At 44.2% G+C, this 24737-nt stretch overlaps 1 protein-coding gene across 4 annotated transcripts in view; it reads left to right on the forward strand.

The window, feature by feature from the left end:
• The window catches only part of USP40 (ubiquitin specific peptidase 40), an 83048-nt gene that overhangs the window by 7274 nt on the left and 51037 nt on the right, over nt 1-24737 (forward strand). For 2 of the 4 annotated variants that reach the window (XM_068245296.1, XM_068245295.1), the window contains exons 2-13: nt 423-650; nt 2023-2090; nt 2434-2547; nt 8612-8776; nt 12158-12304; nt 12616-12759; nt 14877-15005; nt 16098-16187; nt 17697-17807; nt 19527-19800; nt 21225-21306; nt 22982-23153. In XM_068245296.1, coding sequence (XP_068101397.1) covers nt 446-650; nt 2023-2090; nt 2434-2547; nt 8612-8776; nt 12158-12304; nt 12616-12759; nt 14877-15005; nt 16098-16187; nt 17697-17807; nt 19527-19800; nt 21225-21306; nt 22982-23153 — 1701 coding nt within the window. In that variant the 5' untranslated portion in view covers nt 423-445. Of the gene's footprint in view, nt 1-422; nt 651-2022; nt 2091-2433; nt 2548-8611; nt 8777-12157; nt 12305-12615; nt 12760-14876; nt 15006-16097; nt 16188-17696; nt 17808-19526; nt 19801-21224; nt 21307-22981; nt 23154-24737 lie in introns of those variants that run through there. The other 2 variants (XM_068245297.1, XM_068245298.1) reach the window with 2 other exon arrangements.

Below are 24737 nucleotides of genomic sequence, written 5' to 3' on the forward strand. Positions count from 1 at the left end.
GTGAATATCAACATGGTGTTGTTTTGGTCGCGAATCTCCCGCAAGTACTTTACCCCATGCGGTAAGTCATTGTGAATAGAGCCCAATGCATCGGTGTGAACACGGCATTTAAGCAAAAAATGAACATTTTGTAGAGTGTATAATTTTTCTAACTCATACTTTTTGTCTCTGAGTTAGAGCCCAGGTATGTACTGGAACAGAGTGTGAGTGGAGGGGAGCCACAGACAGCTTTAACAACACACCAGAGAATCTAAGCCTTCCCCATTCTATCTAAAACTAGCAAAATTGGAGTAGAAAATGGGAATTTAAATTGGAGAGACTATTAAGTACATAAATTGTGTGAGAAGCTGAACATTTGGTTTAATTTTAATGCTAGAAGAGAAAAAAATTAACATCCTATTTACATGAATGTCTTTCCTCAGATTTTTGCACACTTTAATTAGAGATGTTTGGAGATCTGTTTGAAGAAGAAGAAGATTTTTCATTCCTTTCAAACAGTACAACTAGCAATGGCAGGAGATCAAAACCCAAAGATGGTGAAGTACTGGAGCCCCGTGGAGACACCAGACTAAGTGGCCTTAGGAATCAGGGAGGAACGTGCTATCTTAACTCTCTCCTGCAGACTTTACTCTTCACCCCAGAATTTAGAGGTAAGATGTTCTCATGTTTCTTCACTTCTTCAGGGTTTCCTAACTAATGGGCATCTTCTGTATTAAAAAAAAAAAATCACAAGCAAGTGAAAATCCCAGCTGTGTGGATTTAAAATGACTGTGTGTGTGGGGGTGGGGGTTAAGTCCCTGCGTCCTGTGGTCCGAATAATACATTGGGACCAGTGCCAGGTGTAACCCCACACATGCATGCTTCAGCGTATGCTGCCTCCACTGCACTCCTTCCTGTGTCCCTTTGCCCCTTTGCATCCTTCTTGTTCTTTAGTCTCACCCTGTGTCTGATAGTGTCACCCTGTGGCTCTGTCATTGCTGACAATCTCTAAACTTGCTGAGACTCAGAGAGTGCCATGGTCCCACCCTCAAACCCATCAGCTCCAGTAACCAAGAAGAGCAGCAGAGGTGATTGGCATTGCACACACCTTGCCGCTTCCGGGACAGAGTGAATCATCGGATACCGGGACACAGGAAGGACACCTGGGGACACAAAAGGTACAAGGGGGACACAAAAGGGAGACAAAATAATCAGGACAAAATGATCCACAAGACACTCCTTCACCATTGATGCACCAGGATTAGTATATTTTTTTTCTTCCCTGGTTTTTGTCCTCTAAACCTACTGTAGGTGCATCTTATGGTCCGGAGCGTCTTCTGGTCTGACAAATATGGTAAATGTTGCATGCAAGTAGAAATTAATAGCATCTCAGTGACCATCTCTAATTGAAACCGTGTTTTAAAGTGTGCTTTATGTGTCTCCGTTGAGGTTACATCATGCTTCTGGAGTAGATTACTGGCGTAATGACAGGAACTGAAGACTAATTGCACAGACAGTGATGAAAACAAAAGTTCTGACCATTCCCCAGTCGACTCTCAAACTAATACTAAGGCGATAAAGTCTTTGCTGAAGTCCCACCTTAACAAGCAAATTCAGTTTATTTACATGCAACTACACAGTTCACGCACAGTTCACACACAGTACACTACAGTTCATTTTTATTTCTATTTTTAATTTGGGAAGTTTTCAGGTTTTACAAAACAAATACAGATCACTTGATGAAACATGTAACGAAATTGGGCAGATCAGATGACAAAATTGTACATATTTAAAGGTTACCTCTACCGTGTGAATACTGCATGTCAGTAGAGCTAGAAACACCTAGGTTTAGAGGCAAATGTAATGTCATTCCATTCCAGGTGGCTGTGAAGAAATATGTGGCCTGTCCTTGAAAGGAAGAGTCAGCTTTCTAGGGTTGGGATACCTTTAGGCAGAGTTTATTTATGCTCAGTGGTGCTTTTTCTCCATGAAAAAAGTAATTCACAACAGGAATAAAAAAATCCTTCCTTTTATCCCCAACAGAAGCCATTTTTGCCTTGAGCACTGAAGAGCTGGGATCCCTGGAAGATAAAGATGAGGCAGATAACAAGGTACCAGTATTTGTTTTTCTACTGGTTTTCCATTTCTGTGCTTTTGCTATGCAAAACAGAAGTTAAAACAGAAGGTATTTGCGATTATTCAGGCTGGAGTGAGCTCCGTTTTGCGTAGCATCCTAGGAGGCTTTTTGGTCTCTTTCAGCCACTTACGCACACCTAGGAGTTCTGGTTCACCATGAGCTTGCTGGGCAATCTGTAACTGTGCTTTTGCTGTGAGACTGAAATTGCATTCATGCATTATCTCTTTGTACCACAGATTGTATTAGCAATGAAATGCACTCTTCTTGTTAAAAATAAGTTATGCTCAGTTTGCCTGTTCTATACAATCTGCTTCCAGGTTCGGATCATCCCATTACAGTTACAACGTCTTTTTGCTCAACTACTCCTGGTGGATCAACAGGCTGCATCAACCACAGACCTCACAAGCAGCTTTGGCTGGGATAACAATGAGGTCTGTATTCTCTGTGGGTTAAAATATGTTGCTGTTAAATAGCAGTACATGTCTGCATTGCATTAGGTGTATAAAAAAATGAGTGTAACTGCTGTTACTTTCAGAAAATGACTTTTAAAAAAAAAAACATAATTTAGGGCTATTACCTCATTACTATCAGTTCCTCCAGAACATCTTTGATTCTGCTTGATATGGCATGTGAACATTGATTTCCTGATAGTGGGAACATAGCCTCTGTCTTGTGCTCTTCATGCAAAGCTGTATGCCTAAATGAACTGTGTTGTGAGACTGAGTGTTGCTACCTCAGAGGCATTGGCCATGCCTGTACACAAAATATGTTGAAAGTGGTATTTAGTGGTGCATAATAGGGCCGCATCTACCATAAGGCAATTGAGGCCAATGCTACAAGCAGCATTTATAGTGCATTGTTTATTTAAATGTATATTGTTTTCCTGTCCTGGTTGTGAGAGTCTTTGTGCATGTATTTCATTTTGCAGGAAGCATGCCGTAGCATGCCATTGGAAGCAGGGATGCTCATCCGAATTCCGGATATCCGAGTAACCCGGATTCCCGAACTTTTCTCAGCTATCCGATTCGGATTTCTGTGCAAATCCGGATAGCAATCCGCGGATATTTGGTTGCATACCCGGATATCCGCTGATATCCGAATACTGTAACTAAGGAGATGACGTCATTGAGCCAATCAGAGGGCTCCCAGCAGAAGCCCTAGCAACCAATCACAGATGGGAACTCTGGCCAGCCCCCCCCTTGTATATAAAGAGGCGGCCATGTTGAGGGAACTCATCCTTGCTTTGTGACTGCACACTGAGAGACACTCCAGTGCTGTTTGGCTATAGCAAGTGCTTTCTACTGTGTTAAACCCAGCGTTTTTGCACATTAACACCTGTACTATACCACTCTTTTATTGTTGTTTAGCTAGTTTGTTGTATTGTGATTTTAGTGTGTGTGTGTGTGTGTGTGTGTGTGTGTGTGTGTGTGTGTGTGTGTTTGTGACAGACTCTGCTGCAGCCTGCAGCAGCTCTGCTAGTTAGGTGTCTGTGTCTGTGCTGGTTGTGGGTGCTATATTATTGCCTTAGCTACAGTATAGTTTAAGGCATAGGGATTACTGTGTTATTGTGTAGTTATTAAAGCAGTGCTTAGTTGTTAGAGACTAGTACTGTCTGTGTTAGGTACAGATCACTGCATTTCTGCTGCGCTGCTGATTGTCAGTGTGTGTGACAGATAGACCGTCTGTTAGTGTGCACACTGTTCTTCTTCTACTCAGTTGTCTTTCATTCCACCCCCCCCTCCCCCTCCCGTACTGATTCATCAAAGTCCAACACGATTTCAATAAAGTGCAAGTACTCCACATCCATCTGGTGACATCATCATCACACAAACTTGGACTATGTCTGCTGGCACCTGGGGGAAGGGCATCAAGGGCAAGATGAGAGGGAACATTGCTTTCTCCGTCACCGCCAGCAGTTCTGCCGCAACCAGTGTCCATTCCGCCGCTAGCCACTGGCCGTGGACGCACTGGGCGCCCAGCTGATAGGGGGAGTCATGCTGCAAATGCGCAGCAACGTGTAGCGGGCATTTTTCAGCAGGGTCGGCGCCGCAAATTGGAGGAGAAAGACGCTGAGCCTGTGATGCAGCTGATGGTGGATGAGCAGGCAACTTCCCCCCGTCAACAGACACCTCCACCCTCACCACCACTCCTGTTTGCAGCAGCAGCCACCCAGCAGTGCATGGGGACTCGTCGGTCATCATGTCGACCCCAGCGGGCAATCTACCCTCAGTCAGCGCGCTCTTTAGTCCAGACACTGCAAGCGCAATCAGGGCTATTACCACTGACTTTGAGAAGGGCATTCTGGCCATACTGGGGTTTGAGGAGTCAAAGATGGTGACGGTGATTGTTGGGGGGGATTCCTTGCCTGAGGTGTCAACAGAAGAGGAGTTTGGGGGGTCATCAACATCCCAGCAATTGTTTGAGGAGGGGGAGTATGATGCTGGTGATAATTATGATGATGAGATGAAGGACCGTGACTACCAACCACAGGAGGGAGATGTTGGCTCTGAGTTTGAAGAGGAGGAGGCATCCGTGGGTATGGCACAGAGGATTAGCATCGCTGACATTGGCAGGAGCAGCAGTGGGCGTGGAATACGGGACCCACAGCCTGCTGCTTCATCTTCTGCCGCTACCACCAGCCGCACCACTCAACCCAAGGCCCCAACCAGCGCAGGGAGAAAAAAAGCAGCAGCAGCCCAATCAGGGCGTAAGGGAAAATTACAATCCCCAATCTGGCAGTTTTTTTATCTGCCCTCAGTGGACAGCAAGTTTGTGACTTGTAATGTGTGCCAGGTGAAGCTGAGCTGAGGTTGCAACCCCTCCAACTACGGCACCTCCAGCTTCATCAACCACCTGGCCAACAAACATCTTCACGAGCATGAGGAGTTCAAGAGGCTGAAGGAACCTGGCGCTGGCAGTGCAAAAGCAACACCAGAACCCCCTTTACCAATGCCACTCCTGCTGACACTGAGGCCTGTTCAGGCAGCCAGTCCTCCTCAGTGGTCTCCTCTGCTCACTCCTCTTCCCGTGCATCCAAAAAACGCCAACAGACTATTTTGAGCGAGTCCTTTGTGGTCAGGGCTCAGCCTACCAGCAGCCGTCGCATCCGCCAGCTGAACGGCCTGCTTGCACGGGCCATGTCCTCCCAGCTCCTCCTGTACTTCCTTGTGCAGGTGGGGAGTGGCATGCATGCGCTCCTGCAGAGCGCAGCGCCGGATTGGCCAATACCCAGCCGGCACTACTTCTCACGCACGACCATCCCAGCATTGCACCGCTTCGTGATGGCCAACGTGGCGCGTGGGCTGGATCATGCGGTGGGTGAGCGGGTCCATGTGACCATGGACTCATGGTCAAGCCGGTTCGGGACAGGCCGGTACCTTTCATTCACCGCGCACTGGGTTAGTTTGGTGGAAAGGGGTGAGGAGGGGACAACAGCATCGGACACAGCAGTAATCCAGTGGGTGGTGCCACCCCGCAGCACGGTCAGGGGAAGTGCAGCAGGTTCCTCTGGTCCGGTTCCACCCTCCGGCTAACCCGCCACCGTCAAACACCCCCGCCTCAGCAGCAGTGTGAAGGCCCGCCACTGCCAAGCGCTGCTGGAGATGGTCAGCCTGGGGAAGCACAGACTGACGGCAGACCACGTCCCGGACAAACTCCAATAGCAGGAGAGGAGTTGGCTGACCCCCAGAGGCCTCAGAATCTGAGAGGTGGTGTCTGACAATGGGGCCAACCTGGTTGCTGCCATCCACCGGGGAGACCTCACCCACATCCCCTGTCTGGCCCACGTCCTGAACCTGGTGGTACAGAAATTTCTGTGCACCTACCAGGGGATGGACCCACTTTTGAAAGCGGCTCGGAAACCGGTGGGTTATTTCCGCCGCTCGGGCTGTGCCTTAGCAGCCCTGGAAGCCTTGCAGCTGGAGCTGAACCTCCCACGGCACCGACTCATTATTGATGTTGTAACACGATGGAACTCCACCCTGGCCATGTTAGAGCGTCTGGTTGAACAGAGGCAGGCTGTCAACCGATACCTGGCCAGAGCCACCGCGGACACCACCGTGTTCCGGACCCGCACCACCCACCTCCCGGACATCATCCTGAATGCAGAGTGGGAAAAAATGCAGCTGGTGTGCTTGGTGCTGGCACCCTTCCTGGAGGCCACCAGCATGGTCAGCCAGGACCGTGCGTCGCTGAGTGAGTGGGTGACCAATGGTGTGCATGCTGGACAAGGCCCTCGATGCTCTGCTGGAAGTGGGAGAGGCAGCCTTGATCCAGCAGGAGCAGCAGCAGCAGTCCACCTCTGTGTGCCAGGAGGAGGAGGTTGAGGACTTGGAGTTGGAGGTCCCTGACCTTGAAGATGAGGGGGCACGGCCGAGTGCAGCTGCAGTAGTGCAGGGGTTGGAGAGAGCAGGGGAAGGCTCAGGAATCAGAGGAGGAGGACAGCACTGGGAGTGATGATTCAGAGTATGTGTCAGCAGAGATGGCAGCCCTCTTCCCCATGGCAGCGCACATGCTGCAGTGCCTGTGCAGTGACCCAAGGGTCAAGCAGATGCATGCTCGGTAGTACATGTGGATCACCCTGATGCTGGACCCACGGCTGAAGGGGAAGCTGCATCAGTTCCTGCCTGCAGGAGGAGACCCTGTGCGCTGAATGAGGGACTTGCAGCGGTCCCTGGTTCGGCGCTTGGAGGAAGCCTTCCCCCAGACTTCCCACCCCCCTGCTGTCACAGTCGAGCCAGCACAGCAGCAAGTGCCTGTGTCCATCAGCAGCAGGCGCCCATCAAACCTGCTGTCTCTCACAAAGGCGCTGTATGCCACGCCGGTACAGCTGGCGACTGAGGAGGTGCCTGCAGCAGCATGTGGCTTTAAAAGCCAGAACCAGCGCCTGACCCGGATGGTGGCAGACTACATGGGGTCCTACAGTGGGTTTGACAGTGACACCCCTGTGGACCCCTTGGATTACTGGGCCAAGCACCTGGATATTTGGAGCGAGCTGGCACAGTACGCCCTGGAAGTCCATGCTTGCCCCCCTTCCAGCGTGCTGTCTGAAAGGTGCTTCAGTGCGGCCGGTGGCGTGGTCACCGAGAAGTGCTCTCTATCCACCCAGTCTTTGGACAGACTGACATTTCTCAATAAACCAGGCTTGGGTGGTTGGTGAATTCCTGGCCCCTGTTGTTGGCAAGAGGGGGAAATTAAGAGGCGTGAAATCACTATGCCTGCTTTAACACCCTTTACCACCACAACCTCCAGGCTCCGTCTTGAGTCATAAGCCTGGTTCAAAAAAATTTTTACAGTCGTGGTACCAACACACTAGGTGCCATGGTGAACTATGTAAACACAATTGCTGTGAAATTTTTTGGGAGGTGTCATGTCCCAGATGTGCGCTTAGCAGACACGGTGTCACAGCCAGGTTTGCTTAAACCCTATACTGTATAGTGGGAACAGAACCTAATGCAGGAAAGTTATGTGGACACACTTTACATTCAATTCAGATGCAAATCATATGCAAATCTGCTACTACTTATTATGCAAACAGGAAACTCAGCTGCTCCCAAGGTTTTAAATTTAGGTTAGGTCACTTGCTGGAGGTTTGCCTCACCGTGGCGCAAGTGTCTAGTATAATATACTTTGCATGCAAACCATATTGGAAGCTAAAGTTCCTCCTAGTTTAATAAATGTTTCCACATATGAGAGAAAAAGTAGTCCCCATCATATCTACAATAAAGATCATACTCAAAACCACAGTAGTGCAAAATGACAATTCATATTTATTTAAACATAATGATTAATCATTTTGGTTTTAATTTTTAATCATTATGTTTAAATAAATATGAATTGTCATTTTGCACTACTGTGGTTTTGAGTATGATCTTTATTGTAGGTATGATGGGGACTACTTTTTCTCTCATATGTGGATAGATTGTCTTTGGATCGATGATCCTGGTCCTCAGAAATGATTATTCCTTACATGGTACAGCTGTCAGTGGATTAGACTAGACAGTGAGAGTTTTTGGGCTTGAATCTTTGAGAAAATAACAGTTTAATAAATGTTAGCACTTGTCTTGGATGCAGGGCATGCATTTTTCAGTCTGACAGAGGCGGTGTATGCCTGTGCGATTAACCATTCAATTGCAACATGTGACGCGCAGCCTTCCCCCCCCACCTTTTCTTAACCAAGTATTTATCTAATTATATGTGTGTTTTTTTTTCTGAGATATTATGGCTGACAGCTCCACTTAATAGCCTTATTTTTCTAAATAAGGTCTGTAGAGAAGATGGTGAGACTGTATAAATTATAGCCTTACCCTTAGTGATACTATGTTATGGTTAACACAGCATTACTTTATGTGGTTCACTAGCTAAAACCTGTTACTCTGTATCTAGCCATATATAATTCACCTACAAATGACCAGTCCGTGTTTAGCGTTCCTGCCATTTAATGTTTCTTTTTATATAGAGTCATCACTGTTATTTATTTACCCATGTCTTTTCCAGGAGGTTGGCCAGCATGATGTCCAGGAGTTGAACCGGATCTTGTTTAGTGCCTTGGAAAGCTCTTTGGAGGGCACCTCCGGCCACGATTTCATCAAGAACTTATACCATGGGACGGTGGTAAACCAAATTAAGTGCCAGGAATGCGGTTATGTTAGTGAAAGACAGGTGAGATCATTGCTTCCCTAAAGAAAACAAGAAAAGCAGGGTGCTGTCACATGTCAATATACCTGTCTGCAAGCAGATACCTCTCTTATAGTTCATAGAAATATATATAACATCAGTTTCAGAAACTAATCATTGGTATACATGACTGCTGCACTGCTGTACATATGCCTTTCCTTCCTGCACATCCTGCAGATGCCTTCACTATCCAGCAGTGTTCATGTGAGACAAATCTTGATATTATTGGAAATGGTTGTCTAAGCAAAGCTTTATTATAGGGTCCAGGGAAGCATTTTACTAGCACAGTTTTTCTTGGTGAAAACAATGTGGGTATACTGTGATCTGGAAGATGATTTAACTTCACACAGTAATTTTAGGTAGTAAAAATGCCTACCTAAATGATCTGCCTTCAGTCTGTTCCAGTCTACAGGTGTTGGTAAAGTGGCTTCAGAGATCCCCAGTTTAAAACCAAGCCAGTGCACTATCTTCACGGAGTTTGTAAGTTCTCCCTGTGTCTGTGTGGGTTTTCTCTGGGCACTCCAGCTTCCTCCCACATCCCCAAAACATACAAATAAGTTAATTGGCTTTTTTCTAAATATTGTTCCTAGAATATAATGGACATATGACTATGGTAGAGATTAAATTGTGAGCCCCTCTGAGGGACAGTTAGTGACATGACTATATATACTCTGTAAAGTGCTGCGGAAGATGCGGCACTATATAAATACATAGTAATAAAGGTTGGTCAGGTTGCTGCTTATATGACTTCAATCAAATTGCTGTGTGTGGTCAGGGAAAGCCACCATAAAATGTTAACTTAGGTCTCCATTCTATTCCTTGCATCTGTCATGGAACAGCCGTGGACTGGCGCAGTGTTACTCTCACTGAATTCAATACCTTTATGTATAACTCCACTTTTACTAATCCATAAGCAAACCGTGTTGCACTCAGTACATGTTTTGCTTTGGATCGGAGTATGCACTGCTCTGGCATAACTTCTGCTTTTTTTGTTTTGCTGAAAATATTTTTATTGTTTTAAAGAAAACAAACCATGCTGATATTATAAAGGTGCATTAGCATACACAATTAGATGAGGGCCATCAATACATCAAATAGGCCAATAATCAATATAAAAAAAGCAAATCTAAGACATCAGTACTATAAATGAAATGCACATCCATAGTAACAATAATTTGTCCATAGCCCCCCCCCCCACCCCCTCCCCCTGGGAAAAAAACAAAAATGGCACCTCCAAACATTACAAAGAATTGGTAATGCTTGGGGTGATGTATGTCAGATATGGGGGAAACCGATTCAGAGCCGCCAGGGATCCCCGACTTTATTGAATTTAAAGGGACACTTAAGTAAAAAAAAAAAAATGAGTTTTACTCACCTAGGGCTTCCAATAGCCCCCTGCAGCTGCCCGGTGCCCTCGCCGTCTCCCTCTGATCCTCCTGGCCCCGCCGGCAGCCACTTCCTGTTTCGGTGAAAGGAGCTGACAGGCTGGGGACGCGAGTGATTCTACGCGTTCCTGGCCACAATAGCGCCATCTATGCTGCTATAGCATATATTATATACCATATAGCAGCATAGAGGGTGCTAATGTGTCTGGGAACGCGAAGAATCACTCGCGTCCCCAGCCTGTCAGCTCCTGTCACCAAAACAGGAAGTGGCTGCCGGCGGGGCCAGGAGGATCGGAGGGAGGCGGCGAGGGCACCGGACAGCTGCAGGGGGCTATTAGAAGCCCTAGGTGAGTAAAACTCATTATTTTTTTTTTTGACTTAAGTGTCCCTTTTAAAGGGTGCTCCACTTAATTTCCAGGTAAGCTTATAAATGGGATTAATAGCGTTAAATGGCGTTAATCAGGTTAACCCAAAAAAGTGAATGGAGGTTCTATGGTGTTCTTCTAAAATTACTGTACAAATTTGCGTTTGATGAGTGATTGCGATTAGCGCTTCAACAACATGGTAATTGAGATTGCTCCTGAATCGCTGAAAAATGCTGCATGTAAGGCGTTTGCGATTGCCACTAATCGCAAAACACCCGCTATCGGCAGCAATCGCGGTAGTGAGATCACGGCCATATACTTAATATTGTGCTAGTGCTTTAAAGGGAACCTAAACTGAGGAGGATATGGATTTTCCCTTTTAAAATATCAGTTGCCTGACTCTCCTGTTCCTGTGTCCCTAATACTTTCAGCCACAGCCCCTGAACAAGCATGCAGATTAGGTGCTCTGACTGAAGTCAGACTGGATTAGCTGCATGCTTGTTTCAGGTCTGTGATTCAGCCGCTACTGCAGTCAAATAGATTAGCAGGATTGCCAGGCAACTGGTATTGTTTTAAAAGGAAACATCCATATCCCTCTCAGTTTAGGTTCCCTTTAAAAAGCGCTAATCGCCCAAGTGAGAATGGACCCTTAGTAGTAATTATTATTTTACGTTTGTATCACAGGGAAGATTGCCCACTAGTCCCAGTAGACATACCTTAAAGGGGAACTGAAGAAAGAGGTATACGGAGGCTGCCATATTTATTTCCTTTTAATCAATACCAGTGGCCTGCCAGCCCTGCTGGTATATTTCTCTGCAGTAGTATCTGAATAACACCAGAAACAAGCATGCAGTTAGTCTTGTCAGATCTGACTTTAAAGTCTGAAACGCCTGATCTGCTGCATGCTTGTTCAGGGGCTATGGCTAAGAGGCAGAGGATCAGCAGGGCTGCCAGGCAACTGATATTGCTTAAAAGGAAATAAACATGGCAGCCTCCATATACCTTTCTCTTCAGTTCCCCTTTAAAGGAATTAATCATTTGGAAATTTGACTTCTCCTCTATAAATAAGAGTACCTTAGACCAAAAAGCCTGTATTAAAGGACAGTCCCAACACATATGTTTGAAAGTACAGGGCCTGGTCCCGTGCCTCCAACTGGTGTTACCTTGTACCAGAGGAAAATGTATCTGGAATAACTTCATGGCAAGATGTGTGGAGTGGATGTGATTAGGCTGTACATAAAATAAGGATTCCTGCTCTGCTATCCTCACCTCTGTATCATTGGCCTTCTCATACATACATACTTTCCTCTGTGTAATAAATGGGTCAAGGCAGTAAGCTTAGAGACACCCAGATGCTGGAAATGTTGCTTCCTGATATGTGAAGACTTCTAGTTAATTCCTCATCCAGTGGCACAAAGGAAGAGCTGAGAATTCTAGGAAGTCCTTTACTTGTGTTAAACAATTGTAGCAGCTGTAGACTTAAATTGATAGGTTGTTTATAATAGTAATAGATTGCACAATGACTTGTGTAGCATCAATTATAAATATAAATCACTGATATTGTTACTTCCATTAGCTACCCTTGCGTAATTCTGCTTTCAATGTGTTTTGAACAGGAAGATTTTCTGGACCTCACAGTGGCTGTTAAGGACATGTGCAGCTTGGAAGATTCTTTATGCAGCATGTATGTGGAGGAAGAAATCTTTGACGGTGACAATCTTTACCGCTGCGGAGCTTGTGATAATCTTGTTCCTGCTGCCAAGGTAGTTATTACTCACTTATTCTGCTAGTGTCAGTACTGTTACCAAACTAGTGTTTGTAGACTGTGTACATTCAATACTATGTTAAAATGAGTCCATATTTATTTTATTACTGGTCAAGGTTTAGTTGTAAGATAATTAAATCTTCCTTTTTTAGAAGTACACTTAAAAAATGATATTTTATGTTCATGCATTAAAGAATAGAATTCTTTACTGAATAACCTCAAAAGATTGGATAGAATTTAATTTTGGTTTGCATTTAATTAATCTCTCATTTACCGTACTCATTTCTCCTCTGTTTGTGTCTCATGCAGTCAGCAAAATTAGGGAAGTTGCCACCCTTTCTCACACTGTCTCTCTTGAGATTTAACTTTGACTTCACAAAGTGTGAGCGTTACAAAGAGATGTCACGATACACCTTCCCCACCCGACTCAACATTCGGCCATTTTGTGAGCAGGTTTGACTTTTTCCTTTATCAACAAGTATGAATACATTTCCTATGGTGTCAGTTATGTGTACTGCAAAAGAGAAACAGAGTGTGTGTGCTTCACCCCTCCCACCATCGATGATGTCGCTCCCCCAGGTCACTCTGTTTGCATACTGTTGTATTATTGCAATTCGATATCAGGTAGGTATCTTTCCTTTGAGGGAGCAATTGTGGATGGTCCCTGCCAAGCGGTGGCCACGCTTGATGAGGGCTGTCTGCATTTATCTGGCCACCCGCCAACCCCTCCCCCCTTGGTGTGCAGTCTTGGTGCTTCCGGCAGCAAAAAGGTGCCTGGTGCACCAGTGCCGCTTCCCTTTCTTAGGGGCAATGAGGAGGCCTACATGAGGCACCCTTGTTGAGATGCAAACAACCGCTGACTCCTGCAGGGAAAAGCAGTATAGTCAGTTTAGGCCCTGCATATTCTGGCTTACAGATGCAATTTGCATGTTCTGTGCTGAGAGACATTTCAGCAGCCATTATATGTCAGGGGGTGCCAGGTATGAGCACACAGCCGCTTTGCTTCTCCTTTGCAGTTTGCATTTATGTGTACTGTTTGCAATAATAATCTTTTTTTCACATTAGAAATTTTTATTGATTTTTGAAATAAAGGTGGTACATTTATGTCAAAGCATTTGAAATATAAACCAACATTCTGAACATATATAAAAGATACATGGATGGTGACAGTCATAGGAACCAAATTTGGCTCACCTTGTTGCATATATAAAAAAGAGAAAAAAAAAGGAACCTGAATGTACTTCTCAGAGGACAGGTAGATCCATAAAGAGGGTTCGAGCTGACTGCTCGCACATCCATCGTATTCAGAAAGAGGATAGGAGAGAAATTAAGAAAGGAAAAAAGTGAGGAAGGTCATAAAGGTAGATGCAATAATATTCTTGACAAGAAATTAAAAGGGGAGCTAGAGTTGTGTTTCCTTGAGTATGTATGTTATCTTATTTTTACATGCTTTGCTAGTTTTCTACCTTTTTATCGGATCATAATGAAATCAGACAGCACTGCTGATGTGGTAAGGGCTCTTTCACACTTCAGGTATGCGTCTGCGTTCACGTTAACACGTGCAGCTTTTCCCACAGTATACATTTTGTGTTGTGTGCACATAAACATGTTAGTTACAGTACAATGTGCATTTTCCCTAATGTATGCAGCATACTCTGCTTTTAAAAACTCATTGCATAAGCCTGAAAGCTAATATGGTCAGAGCTTCAAACCAGGTACTAGGCATCAGCTAATCAAGGAGCTTCTGGACATAAACAAGCCCTTATGCTAGGTATACACCATGCAATTTCCTGCCAGATCGACGGGTCCAACCAATAATTTCCAACTTGTCTAATCTGCTGCAGATCGATAACTGGACGGTTTTAAGATCACTACTGCACAAAAAATCAATCCTGTTATCGATCGGAAGCAGATCGGACCTGTCAGAAATTATCGTTTCGACCCATCAACGGGACGGGAAATTGCATCGAATGAACCTAGCATCACAGTGCTTACACAGATCTAGAAAAACATTGTGCTTGAACTGAGGCTGTAATAACTCCTTCCCATAAAGCGGACCTGAACTCAGAATTTTCTTTCTGCTCTAAAAGATAAGCAACAGCATAATGACCTTTAAAGAAAAAACATTTTGTTACAGCTGATACAAATCCAGCAATAAATCTGCAGTTTGTCTACTTTCTGCTTTAATGGAAGCAGACATATTGTTAACATCTTGTAACTCTCTGCCGTGGCAGACTGCTGACACAGCTGAGGGATCAAATTGCAACTTGTGCTTAGCCACAGATGAGGGGGAATTGGGCTAAACTCTCTAAATACATACAGGGTGCATTTTATATGTTTTTCTTCTGTCCTGGGCGAGAGTTCAGGTCCACTTTAAGAATGTCTTGACTTTATTTTAACTTTTCTTGACAAGTTATATTTATAGATTGTGTTCTTCTTCTGCAGTGGATATAGAATAGGATGATTTGTTAGCAATACCTTTTTAATAGACAAAAATCCACATCATGTATACTTTTAATATTTGTAAATGCTGCTTTGTTTTTATGGTGCATGTACTCTTTAATTTACAGCAAGACCTGGAAGATATAGAATACATGTATGAGCTCTTTTCGGTTATCATTCACAAGGGTGGATGCTATGGAGGTCATTATCACGCCTATATCCGAGACCTGGATGAATTGGGACACTGGGGATGTCAGGTGACTATCTGCATTATTTAACAGCCATTCTAAGAACTTGAAGATGTGACAGACAGATTTTCCATACAGCTGGGTAAGGGAGGAACTGACAGAGACCAGTATTGTGACATTGTCAGGATCAGAGACTTTACTGAGACACGGTCCCATAAGCTGCTATCCAATCACTGAGGGCCGGAATCCAGAGCATGTACAGCGATATAAACTGGTTAATTGCCGATTTTTAATGCCTGGTACACACCATGCAATTATCAGTCAGATTGACTGGTCGAATCGATAATTTCCAACAGGTCCCATTTTGTACAGAAGTGATCGGAAGATCAATCAGAAAGATGATCAGAAGTCAGATCAGAGCTCTTGGACATTATCGATTCGACCCATCGATCTGACGAGAAATTGCATGGTGTGTACCAGGCATTAGAGCCATGGAGCTTCAGACCTTGCTAGGCAGAACATCCAACTAAAGAGAAAAAAAACACTGTTATGTACAGGGCTGTGGAGTTGGAGTCGGAGTCGAGGAGTCAGAGTCGGGGCAATTTTGGGGAGTCGGAGATGGAGTCGGAGTCGTGGTTTCAGAAACTGAGGAGTCTGAGTCAGTCGCATGATTTTTGTACAAAATCCACAGCCCTGTTAAGTATTAAACTAAGGAGTCGAGGAGTCTGAGCAATTTTGGGTACCCGGAGTTGGAGTCGTGGTTTCAGAAACTGAGGAGTTGGAGTCGGAAGATTTTTTTACCGACTCCACAGCCCTGGTTGTGTATTGTAGATTTTAGCTGCTATTGTTGGTACTTTGAGTTAGGTGACAAATGGCTATTATTAAATGTTTGTGTACATTGTTTATCTTCCTTTCACTATGTTCTAGCCACATTTCTAATTGCTCTGCCTATCAGGCAGAGAATTTGGAACAATTGACACAAAAGGATTGTAGGGAGTGGATGACATTGGGTGAACATATTTGGTATGTGTCAAGTTCCTAATTGCAGTGCAGTGATTGGGGGTTTTGTGAATGCTAGCAATGCATTTTTTTAAAACATGGAATTGCTACTTTCTGCTGACCATTTATGTGATTCCTCGCTTTTTGGGGGGTTTTTTTTAGCAGGAGGAGAAAAAAAAGATGCACGCAACAGAAAACACTGTGAATGAACAGGAGTGTCCAGCTGTTACTCTTGCAGCTGTTCTAGCAGAGGTACCGTATGTGCAGTATATTTAGAATTATGCTCTTAATGCTGGGAATACACGTTAAGTTTTTACTTTAGATAGATGGGTTCGATAGATAAATTCCAACCTGTTGGATCTGGTCGATTCTACTTTCGTTTCGATTCTCCTCATTCAAGTGAATGTAATTGATAAGAAAAGATAAGGAATCGAGAGGAGAATCGAGCAGTGAATCGAAAGTAGAATCGAACGAAAGCGAAAACGAACGCAAAAACGCATCGTGTATTCCCAGCATTACAGTTTAATAGATCTGAAAAGGTATAATTTATGGACCTACTGGTTTCTTTGAGTCCTCTGCAGTTAACCGTTGTGGCCAACCCTCATTGTTTCTTTGTACATTTTTTGTCAGGTTATTGTATGGTTACTAAAATAATCAGGGTTCATTTATGTCTATCAGAAACCAACAAATTGTTTTGATCCATTGACTCTAAAATAATTTTATTTTAGAATAAATCTTTGCATAAAAAACTGCAGTTTACTGTACAAAATTATTAAAATGAATCTGAGAGCAAATTCAAAAGCAAACCCATGAGGAGAACACGCTGCGCACCACCAGCTTGGCAGTATCCGCACCAATGGCCGCCCCTTGTGATCCATTGGTGCGATTCTGCTGGTTAAAGCTGTAGGCTGTTACGCAGTGATTCTTGCATCCATAACAACTACTCCTGGCCACTGAACCGTTCACTCTGTATGACAGTAGAGCATGCAGTACACATTTAAGGCATCTGGAGACAACAGCTGTCCTTGGGCTTGGTGCTAGGGGTTTAGGTGCAACTGTTAATGAAGATATCATGGAATCTGCCAGTGCTGGCACTGCCATGGAGGAGGGGAGTATACGCACCTCGCCCCAGGGACTTGTTTAAATGAGTAACTGGCATTCCACTGTATGGAATTCCACCCATCACAGTAGATATTTTAGTGTTATCAGATGCCATTTGGTTGACTCGCCTTTTGAGTTCATAAAGACTCATGCAGGAAGATCTGTGCCCTTGAATTCCTAGCACTTTAAACCTTTTGAAGTCAGCACAAGGGGCTCACACTCAGCCTATAGAAAAGCAAGTTATTCAGCTCCCCCGGTAACAGCAACTGAATAGGGATGATGGTTATGTGGATGCCAATAATGTCCAGCAGCTGCTGCAATAGATTATTTTGTCCCCGAGCTGCATAAAATCTTGCATCAGTTTGGACTTATTAGCATTTTATTGACTTTTCCCTACAACTGCAGTTAAAATTGTCGAGAGTCGCTAAAGATGTGAGGACTTCAGTGATCAGAAACATCCATAGGATTCTCTGATGTTATTAGAGGTCAGGTGGGAATTAAATGCATAGAGTTTACAAACTGTGTACATTTTTATTTTGTGCAAACTAACAAAAACTACAATTAAATTCAAAGCTGAACAATGCATAGGGATCTGGCTAATAAACAGTGTGTGTAAAATGACAAAGCATTATCCACGGTTTCCCATTCTTGTTTTTTTAGACTGGAGCAGACAAGATGCTTCCTGTGGATCAGTTGAGCCAGAAGCTGCTGGAGCACACAGGCTCCTCCTGGAATAAGGTTTACCGGAAACAACATGGAGCCCTGCGCAAGGTACCCGACAAATCTAAAGAGCCTGAACAGTTTGGCAGAAATGGGTTATGAGAGAAGAACTTAACTTGACCAATATGGAAATGGATCACAAAACCAGCTTTTAAGCCTTGTACACATATTAGATTCACAACAATCTTGGGCTCCCACTTGCTGTACACAGTCTGCCATATGCACAAGTGTCCTCCATGGTCTCCAACCTAATCAACTATTTTTTTGTAGTTCTAAATATAAACTAGGTTTGTAAAACTGCTCTGCATCACTTGTGTTATTCAACTCCTGAGAAAGTAATTAAATCAGACCCAACGGCTCCTTAAAATTCAAGGTAGAAGAATTATTCAGGATAACCCACTTTTACATTAATTATGCTGGTTTCGGTATCAAAAACACTTTCTATATCTTTATATTGTTGTATATTGGTATGTATTGTGTGTAGCCCTCCTAGTGATGTCACAGCCTAGGCTGTTTAGCTATGTGGACTAAATCATTTATAAAAGTAATATTGTAGAATATAAAAAAAAAAACATTTAACTGTCATTTTCAGTACAGTTCCTTTACCTGCATCTAAAACATTATAACTGTGGCACGGGCCATTTTAAATTAGGGCGCGTGAAAAATTTTAAAATTTGTATTTTCTGCATTTATGCCTTTTTTTTCCCCTGAAAATGCCTATAGAATTCAATAATTCTTGGAAAAAATATTACCCAAAGAAAGGCTAAATTGTCCTAAACAAACAAAATCTATCTATCTACCTCTCACTTTGATGACACAAGTAATAAGTTATTGCTATATCAATAGTGATACAGCTGAAATGCCAAAATTGTCAGGACCATAAAGGACTTTCGAGGCGAGGGGGACTGAACAGATTTTACTCACCTGGGGCTTCTTCCAGCCCCATTCATCCGCGTTGTCTCGCTGGCCGTCCGTTATGATCGCAATCTGTCCGGTAGGACGGGTCTTCTGTGCCTGCCTGGGCATTCATGCCCGCGTGTCCACGTCATCTGGCGCGTACTGCTCCGGCACACTACTGTGCAGGCACAGGTGCGCAGGGTGAGTGGACAAGCGGGCACGAAAGGCAGGTGCAGAAGACCCAGCCTGCCGGCAGCGTCGCGATCATCACGGGTGACCAGCAGGACAACGCGTAGGACCGGGGCTGCGGCGAGGGGCTGAAATGGCTGAAAGAAGCGCCAGGTGAGTAATATCTGTTTAGTCCCCCTCGCCTTGGAAGTCCTTTAAGGGGTAAAAACCATGGAGCCTGAAGCGGTTAAGATCTGGGCATTGACTCGGCCACTCCATGACTCTGTATCTTTGTTTTCAGATAGTCCTTGGTGGATTTACTGGTATGTTTTAGGTCATTGTCGTGTTGCAAGGTCCAGTTCTGCTTCATTTTTAGTTTTCTTAAAGGTGGTCTTGCATGATTTTTTTTTTTCACCACAGTGGTCCTTTAAGCACCCTCTGATACATGGTAAAAATGATGGGGGATTCTATGATAGTGAGCTGGCAAGGGCCTGCTGCAACAAAGCATCCCCAAACTGCGACACTTCCACCTCCATGCTTTACAACCAGTACGAGGTCCTCTTCCTGGAATGGTGTATTTGGTTTAAGTCAAACATATCCTCAGATCTGGTATCCAAATAATTCAATTTTGGCCTCATCAGTTAAAAGAACATAGTCCCAGAACTTTCCCCAAACTGTCGCTAATTATATTTCATTTTATTTCAGTTTATGCAGAGCCATCCCTCCATCTTCCAGCTAAGTTCCGATGGCTCCATGGTGGGATTAGCGTGCTCAGAAAATGGCACTGACCCTCAGTGTTGTAAGCCGAGCACTGGAGGAAAAACACAACCTGCACAGAGAGGCACAAGTCAATGGTTTGACTTCAATGACTCATCAATCCAGTGTATTCAGGAAAGAGAGATTGAAAAACAGTTCCAAGGAAAAGAAAGTGCGTATATGCTTTTCTACCGCAAAAGCAAACTGCACAGACCACAAGAAGGTGAGACCTTATACTGTGTAAGAATGGTTTTACAGGGTTTTTCTTTATCCCCATCTCCATCCTCCCCATTCCCGCTGGATCAGTTAAAACGGTACAACGACCCTGTTGAAAAAGAGCACCCGCTAAAATATTAGCGGGCGATATATTCTACTGCCAGCTATTTCTTGTGCCCTTTTCAAATGTATGCCCTTCAGCTCATACCTTACATAGAGCATATTGAAAGGATGTTCTTGTTGAATTTTTGCATAAAAAATATAATATCAATATAAACAGCCTATAATACATCAGACCGTTAAGACAACACATTTAATTAGTATAAACTTACCACATACATCGTTATGTAGAGCATAATTAATCCAATTTCAAGGAATGTTGTACAGGTAGTCCCCGACTTACAAACGCCCGACATACGAACGACCGCCAATAAGAACGGCATGGAATCTGTGTTTCCATAGGAACAAGTAAACATTTTGTTTGTAGTTTTTGAGAAAATCAATTTTTAAAAAATGAAAAAAGAAAAAATGGCTTTTAAACTTGTATAGGCAGGTACAGAGGGCAGAGGTGACACAGAGGGGGGCACAGAGGAGGAACAGGGGACAGAGATGGCACAGTGTTCTGACTTAAGAACAGATTCAAGTTAAGAACAAACCTTCAGTCCCTATCTTGTTCGTTAACCGGGGACTACCTGTACTTGCCTATCTTCTCCCTCCACCCCCAACTAGCTTTCTATGAACTCGCCTCTTAAAAAGGAATAAAAAGCCAAGACTGTCCAGTAAGGCCTTGTTCACATTAGGGTCGTTTCTGTGCGCTTTTCACAGTGCATTGCCCTGTGCGTTCTGCCAGGTATTGCTTTTTTCCATGTAATTAAATGTGCCGTGTTCACATCTATGCGCTGCGCTGAGCTGCGTTACAAAAACGTAGTGTTGCATGCATTTCGGTGCGTTGAGCTGTGAAATGCCCATCAATGCAAGTGAATAGGTGTGCATACATTTACATATAAAAACAAGGCTTTATTGACTACTGCTACAATAGGCAAAGCATGCTTAAAAAAAACCCAATGAAATGCACACTTAGGGCCTGTACACACTGCTGCGCTTGCACTGCACTTTTTAATCGCAAGGTCTTTAGAAAAATAATGAAAATCGTGGCGACCTGTACACACTGGTGCAATGCACTTTTCCTATTCTCATGAAGGCTTGCGTTTTAAAAATCGCATGCAATTTTAAAAGCGCAGCAGTGTGTACAGGCCCTAAAGCACGCACAAGCGCATGAGTTTTTTATCATGCGCTTTTACACGTTTTGTCAATGCACCCAAAGTGAGCGAGGCCTAATGCATCATATTCCACCCAAGTTGAAGTTCAGTTTTTTGCAATAGTGTTTAGATTAAACAGAAAACCAATTTATATGATTATATCTCTTTGCAGCTAAAGGCAATGCACGGTTTGGCATCCCTGAGTATCTTCAACGACAAATGGAAACTGTAAATGAGGAACTCCAAAAGAAAAGGTGAGTTTACTTAAAGAGACTCTGAAGCGAGAATAAATCTCGCTTCAGAGCTCATATTCAGCAGGGGCATGTGTGCCCCTGCTAAAACGCCGCTATCCCGCGGCTAAACGGGGGTCCCTTCACCCCCAAATCCCCCCTTGCAAAATCCCCGACCAACTTGGTCGTGGATTTTGCTCCTCCTGGAGGCAGGGCTAACGGCTGCAGCCCTGCCTCACAGCACGTCTATCAGCGGAGCATCGCCGCCTCTCCCCTGCCCCTCCCCCGCCCCTCTCAGTGAAGGTAGACTGAGAGGGGCGGGGGAGAGGTGGAGATGCTCGTCTGATAGACACGCGTGAGGCAGGGCTGCGGCCATTAGCCCTGCCTCAATGCGGAAGAGATCCCCCGCTGCACGGAGGGGATTTGGGGGGTCAGGGACCCAGTTTAGCCGCGGGATAGCGGCGTTTTACCAGGTGCACACATGCCCCTGCTATCTATGAGGTCTGAAGCGAGATTTATTCTCACTTCAGACTCTCTTTAATAATAAATACACAGTTAAATACACAGGAGAAGCTCAGTACACGTGAAACGTCTTACCTGACAAATGATCAGTAACTTTACTCAGTAAGTTCTGTCATTCAGATAACCCAGCAGAACAGAACTGTCTGCTCTATGCCTACATCTATTTCCTTACTGTAACAGAGAAAATACAGCCTGAGCAAAGCCAGTCTACTTGTTGGAAAGCCAGGTTTTTGTGTTGTCTCGCACACACTACAGGATTGAACCTTGGTAATGCAGGGAAGTGCTACAGCTGAAAAAGGAATGAAGCCCCCATGCAGCCACCTGCTGAATACACATCGTGTCTGTGAGGGCCCTTTTCCACTAGCGCTAGCTGAATCGCAAAACCGCAAACCGCTAGCGATTTTACAATCGCTACGGTTTGCTTTTTAACATAGGAATCGCGGTAGGTCATTTCCACTACCGCGATTCGTTTTTTACTTGATCGCGATCGCGGAGCGACTTTTGCCGCGATTTTGCTATGCAGTGCATAGCATAGCAAAATCGCGGCCGCAAACGTCGGGAAAACGGCGGAATTGCGATTCAGCAATCGCTAGCGTTCAGCACGAACGCTAGCGACTGCTAGTGGAAAAGGGCCCTTAGTGTGCAGAGGAGTCTTTACTCCCACCGTCTCCTAAAGAAGTTTTGCTTTGCGGCAGACAGATGGCTGCCTATGAGAAAATGTAGCCTTGATAATTGGGCCCTTCCCGGCTCCGAAACGTTAGCCTTTTCTTTTATACAGAATTAATAAAGAATGATTTTGGATGTGCCAGCTTTCTACCTAGAAGTTGGACAGGACTGGATCCAAAGCTAATGAATGTTTAGATTTCTGTGCTTCCTCCTGTATTTATACACTGTGCAGTGTAGGGGAGCCTGATCCCGATTGGCCAACAGTACAGACTGCCAACGGCCTCTGTCTATGAGCTGTATCAGCATTACTTGGCTGCTCCCCATCCCTGCTGTTAACAGGTGCTAGGAGTGATTTATAATATAATAAAGAGATCTATGTGGTCATGAATTGTCCGCATGATATATAGCTTAACAAATAAAGAGAAGTGCTGACTTGACTAGCTTTTATTCTTATAGCAACATAGGATTTGATTTTTAACTTTGTAGTAATTAACACTTTCCACCTTCACAGGAACGAGGCTGACACAGAAACCAACCGCATAAACCTGCATCTTCACCTTTCCTCTGGCTATCGTTTTGAAAATGGTGCTTTGCATCCAGTGGTCTCTCTGAGGGACAGCACACTGGAGATAAGTGTAGACCGGCGGGGCACTGTTGCAGACTTGAGGAACACGGTATTCCAGGTGATACTATTGTTCCAACTTACTGATTATACGTAATTTCATGCTACATGTTTCGCTGTTGTCTCATTATTTCATTATGCATGCCTGTGGTGACAGTATGAGCACATCACTAATAGCCACGCTGGAATAATGCAATAAAGAGAAGTCTGACAGTTGTCTAGTGCTATTACATCAGATTATTAAATCATTGAGTACAGGGGCATAACTACAAATCATATGTCCTCCCCCCGCCCCCTAATATTCACACCCTTTCCCTTGTCAACCCCTGGTGACCCTCAAAGCTGGGGGCCCATTGGCAGGGGTCCTAAAACAAGTGTAGACATTGCAATCTCCTCATCCATAACAAGTGTAGCCACAGAAACCCCTGATCTGGAGGCGGATCCCCTTTATTAGAGGGAGTGAAGTAGTAACAGGAGCCCCCTTACAGCTCTGGGCCCCCCCTGTGGTTGCAGGGGCTGCTCCCCTCTAGTTACGCCCCTGATTATCACACTGTCATAGAGGGCTGTTGCTGTTATATCATAAATCAGAATCAGGTGTTCATAAAATTAAGGGATGCGCATAAATGTGATCCTGTTTTAGGAAGGCAAAATTATATTTAGCAAAGATTTTTCTAGTAAGGGTGTTTTTAAAGGACCACTATCATGAAAAAAGTATGCAGTTAAAATCTAACAGAACCGACAGGTTTTGGGCTAGTCCATCACCTCATGGGGGATTCTCAGGGTTTTCCTTGTTTTCAACAGCATTTCCTGAACAGCAGTTTAACTGCCAAAATAGTAAGCTACCAGTCAGCATTCCTACTAATTTACACACTATTTTGACAGTTAGACTTTGCAACTTCTGTTCATGAAATGCTGTTGAAAACAAAGAAAACCCTGAGAATCCCCCATGAGGAGATGTTGGTTCTGTCAGATTTTAACTGCCTACTTTTTTCGCGATAGTGGTCCCTTAAGTTCCTTTTGGTCCCTTGTTGTTCTGGTTCACCATGAGCTTACTAGGAACTCTGGGGTTTAGCATACTCTGTTTCCCATGCTATTTTGTTCAGTCCTATGGTCTTAAAGAGGAACTCCAGTGAAAATAATGTAATAAAAAAGTGCTTCATTTTTACAATAATTATGTTATAAATTATTTAGTCAGTGTTTGCCCATTGTAAAAAAATTTAAATCCCTGATTTACATTCTGACATTTATCACATGATGACATTTTTTACTGCTGGCAGGTGATATAGCTGTTGCTTGCTTTTTTGGCAGTTGTAAACAGCTATTTCCTACAATGCAGCAAGGTTCACAGTCCGGAAACTGCCAAGACCATGGTCATCAGTCTCTTGTGGGAGGGGTTTCACCACAATATTAGCCATATAGAGCCCCCTGATGATTCGTTTGTGAAAAGGAATAGATTTCTCATGTAAAAGGGGGTATCAGCTACTGATTGGGATTAAGTTCAATTCTTGGTCACGGTTTCTCTTTAAAGGGAACCTTAACTGAGAGGGATATGGATGTTTCCATTTAAACAATACCAGTTGCCTGGCAGTCCTGCTGATCTCTTTGGCTGTAATAGTGGCTGAATCACACACCTGAAACAAGCATG

Source organism: Hyperolius riggenbachi, chromosome 7 (genome assembly GCF_040937935.1).
Source record: "Hyperolius riggenbachi isolate aHypRig1 chromosome 7, aHypRig1.pri, whole genome shotgun sequence".
In the NCBI taxonomy this organism is placed as follows: Eukaryota; Metazoa; Chordata; class Amphibia; order Anura; family Hyperoliidae; genus Hyperolius; species Hyperolius riggenbachi.